Raw genomic sequence first — 7,590 nt, forward strand, 5'->3', positions numbered from 1 at the left:
ATTAGTGGGGAATGAAAAGTACACAAAGCAGCACATCAGAAAGAGATGGCAGTAATTTGTGGGACAGAAAGTGCAATTAAGGGGTTTACGTGCTGATGAAAATAAGACCTAGAAGAGCCATGCGCAGTGTCCAGTTCCAGGGCAGCATTTGGTTTAAGGTCCTTCATCAGCTCCATCAATGGTTTTGGTCACAAGAAGTGGTTTAGGTGAAGCAGATGGATTAATTTTATTTTATTCTGCTTCCCAAAACCACCATGCGTATGCAAACAGGTGCGGATACCGCCCAGTGCAGGTGTTTGTGGGCACCATAACCTGAAGTGCAGCCTTGCTGCTAAAATACTGTTCATTCGATGCAAGGAAAACACGTCCTTCTGCCTCTGGGAGATAGCCAATTTTCTAGCCGGGCTGTTTAATCAATACTAATACGCAGGCAGCTTGGGCTGGCAGTGGCACGAGGGCTGGCGCATGAGGCGCGGGATGCAGAGGTAGGGCAGGACGGGATGGCAAACGGGGAGGGTGCAGCTCACTGTGTGACACGGAGTGCAGCAGACTCTTTCTAACCCTTGAAATGCTGCTGCAAATGTCATTGACTATTTTAAATGATTCAGGCAGCTTTTTTAAAATTTAGATAAATGCAAATTAAAAAAAGATGCATTATATTTTGATACAAGCACGGGGCAACACCCTTCCAGGAATGAAGATGCTTTTTAGAAAATAAACACCTACCCAAATAATCTGTGAACTGAAAAAAATATCATAAAGTTACTAAATAACTACTCTGCATGGCTGAGAAAGGTACTACCTCCTTGTAGCACTGTTATTCTGGTAAGAAAAGAAAGAGAAGCTCGTGTTTCAGCCCAAATTCAAATGAAGAGTTTTTGAAGAGAGGGGAATGTCAGCTGTATATGAAAATCAGAAGGAAATTCAAAAACTCAGGGGAAAAATGCACAGAAATACTAATGCCAGCTGTGAAAAATCATGACTAGGAACCTGTAACATACCTCTGCTGACTTGTAGGAGGTTAATGACAGTGGTACGTTAACATTAATAGCAGCGATAAAAATACAGTATTTTATTTCTAACTCTTCAAGGTACACCCGAGTAGTATTTTCAATCTGTAATGTAATGAAAAATACGATCTTCTCTTTTCTTTGTCTTTTTCAAAATAAAAGGTGAGATTTTTCTCAGGTAATCGGAGGACTCTCAGGGCAAAGCTTCAAAGAAATATCACAATCTTGTGTTACATTAATTGGCCCTCCTGAATATTTATGACTTGCCTGATATTCTACCATAAAGGGTCCAGATTCGGGTCTCAAACTCCCTCCGCTTTTAAGGCAAACTTTGAAGGGAGGAAGCAAAGCAGGAAGCAGACATTAATTTAGCCTCCCTTGAAATATAACCACTTTCTTTAAATTGCAGTCAGAGTAGGAAACAATTTTATACTGAGTAGGAGCGCAGCAGAGGTCCCGACTCCTGGCCAAGGTAAGATTTCGGACTGACCAGGGTGCGACCCAGCGGGGAGTTAGGGTGCTGGCTCTGCGCTTGTCATTTTCCCTTGGACCGGCTTGCTGAGAAGTTACAGAAAAGCTCAAAAGCAAAGGAGCGCCCTGGTTTGCTTTGCACCTGGAGCCGCTGTAAACTCAGGCCAGCAGCACGGCCACGGCGCCTCCCCAGCGAAGCCCTTCTGGGGGCGGGTGCAGGACTCTTCCAGCTGGGCTGGTGGTATTGACCTGTGGGAAGTGGGACAGAACATGGAGGGAAACGCTCATTGCAGCTGTTATTTCGAGCTGTAGGAAAACGTAATGTGCCAAACGGGTGTAGGGACCTCAGGGAACACCATTTAGGTTTAATGTTTCTATATTAGGTGCAAGGAAGAATGAACCTATTTTGAAGTATTAAAAGTTCTATTTGAAAAAAATGCAGCATGTCATATTTTCTGGAAATACATTATTATCCACATGCTGCTTTTACTAGCAAAAGCTGTAGGATTCCCAGGAGTGACAACCAGTCACGAGGGTGGCAAAAAAAGATCACACCCTGCTCTAGCTAAGCCGCCTCAGGCTAAACCCTGGCAAACAGATGGGCTTCACTGCAGAAGGTCAAGCAGAGCAAGCCTGGCTGTCTTCTTGACCTGCCTCAGCCAGCGAAGAGGAAATGGGGGTTCAAGGGTGCCCTGAATAGAGCATTTCAAAAGGAAGGGAGGGCAGCAGCTGGTTCCTGAGATGCTCCAGGTCCTTCACCTGTATAAACACGTGGCTCTCGATAGGTCACAGCTACTGCGATGGCTGAGACCCTGAAATTCATCTCACGTGTGGTTCACAGAGGGAGCCCAGCACTGAGCTCCAGGAGGTGGGAACCCAGGAGAGTGATGAGGCACGAGCGGGAGGTGCATTGCACATCGCATGCTGGAGAGTAAACTCTCCAATGCATTCAGTACTAGGAGTGAACTCCCAATAACCTCCAAAACCAGCCCACGGGCAGTAGGGGAACAGGGACCCTCCAGAAGGACACAGTTTGCTCTGCCAGCGCAGATTGAGGGGCTGAGCATGCCGTCGTACAGGGGGATGTACCAGCCCAGCTTAGCCATACCCAGTCCTGGAGAAACACTGCAGCCTCGTCCTTCCTGCCACTTTAAAGTTGCTGTAAAATGACAAGAGTTTTCACGACAGTTTGTCCATTGGGTAGGGGAAATCATCACTCAGCAAGACTGGGCTAGCTTTGGGACCCTGATGCCCAGGCCTTCTCTGCTGGATTGTGATTAAGCACAGGTCTACAACTCAGAGCCACAGACTGGTTGAGGTTGGAAGGGACTCTGGAGGTCGCCTAGTCCAACCCCTCCTGCTCAAGCAGGGTCACATGGAGCTGGTTGCACAGGACCATGTCCAGATAGCTTTCGAATATCTCCAAGGAGGGGGACTCCACCACTTCTCTGGGCAACATATGCCAGCGCTCAGTCACCCCCACAGTGAAAAAGTGTTTCCTGATGTTCAAACAGAAGCTCCTATGTTTGTGCCCATGGCCTCTTCTCCTGTCACTGGGCACCACTGAAAAGAGCCTGGCTCCACCTTCTTTGCACTCCCCCTTCAGGTATTTGTACACACTGATGAGACCGCCCCTGAGCCTTCTCTTCTCCAGGCTGAGCAGTCCCACTTCTCTCAGCCTTTCATCATAGGAGAGGTGCTCCAGTCCCTTCATCATCTCAGTGGCCCTGCATTGGACTCTCTCCAATATGTCCACATCTCTCTTCTACTGGGGAGCCCAGAACTGGATGGAGCACTCCAACTGTGGCCTCACCAGTGCTGAGTAGAGGGAAAGGATCACCTCCCTTGACTTGCTGGCAATACTTTGTCTAATGCAGCCCAGGATACCATTAGCCCTCTCTGCTGCAAGGGCACATTGCTGGCTCGTGTTCAACATTGTGTCCACGAGGGCCCCCAGGCCCCTTACCGCTGAGCTGCTTTCAGCTGGTCACCACCCAGCATATACTGGTGCATGGGGTTGTTCCTTCCCTGGTGCAGGACTTTGCATTTCTCCTTGTTGAACTTTATGAGGCTCCTGTCAGTTCATTTCTCCAGCCTGTCTAGGTCCCTCAAAGTATTTCTACAAAGCTGAAGTGTGCTGAGGCATTAACATACATTTTTGAGGCAGCAGACACATCCAGCTGCCTTCCATAACTTTGCTGATAATATGATCTCTGCATTGCATGCAGCTTTAAGTGTCCTGGCCAGGACTTGCAAATGGAGAGATGGGGCTATTGAAAAGCTGCCTGCATCAAAGTTTCTGGATAAATAAATTACAACACAAATTACTTCAGCAAAACTGATAGTCCAAGGCTCTATGCTATCATACAGGAGGTGATAGACTAATTTGTCTATCAATTTGTCCAGATAGTTGTCTTCAACTTCCTGGACTCTCTTCTCATCCGGCAGAGAAGGCAGGCTCAGGTCAGAGGAGGTGAGAAGAGCCTGAACATTTTGCACTGCTTTTAGAAAATCTCGACCCCAGGGACCCAAAATCTTTCTGAGCAAGATTTGTAAGAAAATGAAGTCTTAAACTGAGAGAAAATGTCACAGAATCTCATCTGAGGGCAGGTCAGCTGCTCCGTTCTGCACAAGCACCTTCCTTTTTTAAAGCACAACCATATTTAGTGACTTAGAGCCATCCAGGAAGCGTGTAAGTACAGCTAATTTTGCTGTCAAATAGTGGGACTTAGTAAGTCAGTCACAAAAAGAAGCTCCTGCTGACGTACAGTGAGGTAGCACAAGCAGAGAGCAACATGGAGGCCATCTTTTGCGTCCAGTCCTATTAAACTTTACTTGCAACAGCCATTAATAGGAAAGATATTAGTCCCATGACTGAGAGCAGCAAAACCGGGGCTCAGGTTGAAAGGAAGATGTCAAAGGCTTTAAATCCCAAGCCTAGCGTGATGTGATTTGTCACTTCTTGTGACCTTTATAGAATAGCCTTTTAACCGATTTAAGTCATCATAGTATTGGGTAGATCCACAACAAAATGAGACTATTTCCAGATTCAGGGCCATTAGAACCTTCTTTGAGGACCAAGGTGTTGTAAGTCATGTGTTCCTATGTTGAACAGGGTGAAAATTTGCCTTTGGATATGGAAGTGTTTGATGAAGCTTGTTTGTTTGACCAATGTTTTTCCCTTTCTGGTCTTGAGTGAAGGCAAAGAAACATCAACATCTGAACATTTCAAGGGTAACCAATGGTTACCCTTTAGTCTTCCAGGAGTTTGGAGACACTGATCCTACACAAGCAGGATGACCAGGGTAGATAGGCTAATGAATAGTCCACAGAAGCACATGCTTGAGCAGTCCCGTGAGTCCAAAAGCCAGATGTGAATTTTGCAATTGGCCACACTATGTGGCTGAATCCCAACTGCAAATCTGCCCAGCGACCCAGTGCTGTAATGCTGCATGACAGTTTGCAAGCTTCCTCCACCTCTAGTTCAAAAGCCCCAACAGAGAGCAGCACGTTGCAGGTCCGGGGCAGCTCTCCGTGGGCCTCAGCTGTGCCACCAGGTAAGCAACACACAGGGATGCCGACCTCTTTAACCATAAGGGTTTAGGAAGACCAGAGGTAGTCACTTCCTTGGGAATTTGGACAGGATAACAGAGGCATCATAGTTCCCTTACAGAACAGATCCTATGAGGTCGTTAACAACAATAAGTGGTCTCAATCTTAGCTTTACCTAGCCCACGAAAGACTGAACTAGTCTTTTGCTTCCCTATCCTGACCACCTGCTCTACCACCTCATCAAGCTGGCTCTTCTGGGCGCTGCCTTTTCTTTCTTTCTTTCTCTACTCACGGATCAATCACTTTTCTTCATAAGCACCACAACGGTGGAAGTCAGATTGTTCTGAATGGTGTCAGAAGGCAGGAGACTGGCTAAAAACATCCTCTCCGGAGGCAGGTTTGGGGTGTTGCTGGTGTCAGGGGTCTTACACCAGCTTAGTACAGTAGAAAGAGTCTCAGTCAGGGCTGCTGGGACTTGTAAATATTTTATCAGAAATAGAAATTTGTTTTAGATGTGAGATGATGAACCAGTGAGAGATACAGATCACCTCCTGCCTTGGTTTCCGTATTTGCACCCACCTATATAAAAACAAAACCAGAATTTGAAGCAGACAAGCTGATGGCTCAAATCCTAATGCTGCTCTGTTCGCAGAGGTGCTGATTCATGAATATCTCCTTGATGAGATTAGTATACTTGCCAAACATATTAAGGTCAATGTGAAGTAAAAATATTTAGAGTTAAAATATTAGCAGATATTTTGCTAATATAGAGCACGTTGTTGCACATATAAACAGCTTTATGTACATCTACTGCACCGGAGCAGAGGTTTCATTAAAATCTCTCAGGAGGCGCCTACCCTGTGACGGGGTACGTGGAAAGCCCCCTTATGCACATGGCCACACAAAGCTGCTGCTTTGCAGCAGCCGGCACGTACTTCCTTCCTAAGTTGATGCATCCACTCATTGCTCATCAGCTGTCACGCTTCCTGTGGCACTCCCCGATTTCAGACCTCCACCCTCTCCTTTCCTACTTGTGAAGGGACATTTTCCTCCTGCCAGCTCCTCCCCAGCCCTGCCGGCCGTCCAAGGGGGAAGGCTGCTCAGGATCTCCTCTCGTTTGGAGGATTCCCGCAGCCCTTGACCTGTATCTTTTTGGTGCTTTTGGCAGCTTGGGCTGCTGACAGCAGAGAATGGTGAAGACATGGACGAGGGTATAAAGGTTTGCCTGACCCTCTCTGTCTCTTCCATTGCATGGCACAGATGTCCGTGATGGCTGGCTTGCGTCTTCTGCACACGTCTCTGGAAAGCATCGCAAATCCTGAAGACCCTGAATGTGAAAGCGAAGGCTGGATCCTGGAGAACAGCCTGAAGGACTCTCTTAAGTCCGCGCTGGAGAGTTTGAAAAAGATTGGTAAGTTCAATCAGGTGGAAGCAGATGCCGAAGGGGCCGAAGGAGAGGAAGGTACGAAGACTCCAGCCATCACAACGGTCAGTTGAGCTTCTAATTGATGTGGACTTTTTATCAGAGAGGAATAAAAAAAACTGAGATTTGTGAATATCTACGTTTTAAAAGCTATGTATCAGAATACACATTTCTACGCATGATTTTTTTTGTATATGGGAGTATACAACATAGTGCACCTTGGGATAATACATTTATCCACAATGCGAGTACACCATATTCATAACTTCTGGGGGAAATGACCCCACTAGGACTTGCAATATTCACGTGTTCCCTTATCAGGGACAGTTAGTTTAAAAAAAAAATTAAAAAAAAAAAAAATTGCTGGCATCAAGGGGTGATCCATTCCGTCTTTTTTTGCAATTAAAAGTGGAATTTGACAAGTTAATGTTTTTTGCTCAAGTTGTTTTATCAGCATACTTTACGTACTTCAACTTTTAAAGAAAAAGAGATTGGTTTTCTGGGGAGTAACACGCTAGAAGTCAAAGGAAGAAGGATTTCCAGAATTGTATATAACTTAGTATACAGGTATTTTGACAAACCTCTCATATAATGTGATTTTTGTTAATGTGCTAAGCAACGGTATTTTCTGCTGTATTCTTAAGGCGTACATAGAACAAAATGCAAACTTATGCTGAGAATTTATGTACTAAGCAAAAATTGTAATTTAATGAAACAGCACAAGTATCATGAAAACAACATTAAGGTAAGATTTATGGGTTTTGTTTCTCAGGGTTTTTTTCAGCCTGAGTGAGTGTGTTGTAGACTTATGCTTCCCCTTGTATTTAAACAAGCAGAAGCTTAGATTCGTCTTGTAGTGGGTGGAATCTATGCTATAAGCATGTGCCAGTTACGGCTGTTCTGGACACTTTAAAAAGTATGTAATCTCATAGCTTGCTCCAGAATATTCGAGCCCAACTATTTTTAAGACAAGGAAAGAAAAAAAAAAAAAGGCTACTTAGAACTAACACTTTAAATGTTTTCCAGGGTCCTAGCAAATGGATACCATTCATCCGCAAATACATCAAGCCTCAAACTTTGAGGCCAGGGAAAAGTGAGTTTAAATCAGTCCCCAGTGTGCAAATTTTACAAGTT

At 45.3% G+C, this 7,590-nt stretch overlaps 1 protein-coding gene across 1 annotated transcript in view; it reads left to right on the top strand.

The window, feature by feature from the left end:
* Positions 1-7,222, top strand: part of PRPH2 (peripherin 2 (retinal degeneration, slow)) — an 11,821-nt gene extending 4,599 nt beyond the window's left edge. The window contains exon 3 of the mRNA XM_009330161.1: positions 6,294-7,222. Within this exon, the coding sequence (XP_009328436.1) occupies positions 6,294-6,530 (237 nt within the window). The 3' untranslated portion in view covers positions 6,531-7,222. The remainder of the gene's footprint in view (positions 1-6,293) is intronic.
* Positions 7,223-7,590: the final 368 nt, after the last annotated feature.

Source organism: Pygoscelis adeliae, unplaced genomic scaffold, assembly GCF_000699105.1.
Source record: "Pygoscelis adeliae isolate BGI_AS28 unplaced genomic scaffold, ASM69910v1 Scaffold308, whole genome shotgun sequence".
NCBI lineage: Eukaryota > Metazoa > Chordata > Aves > Sphenisciformes > Spheniscidae > Pygoscelis > Pygoscelis adeliae.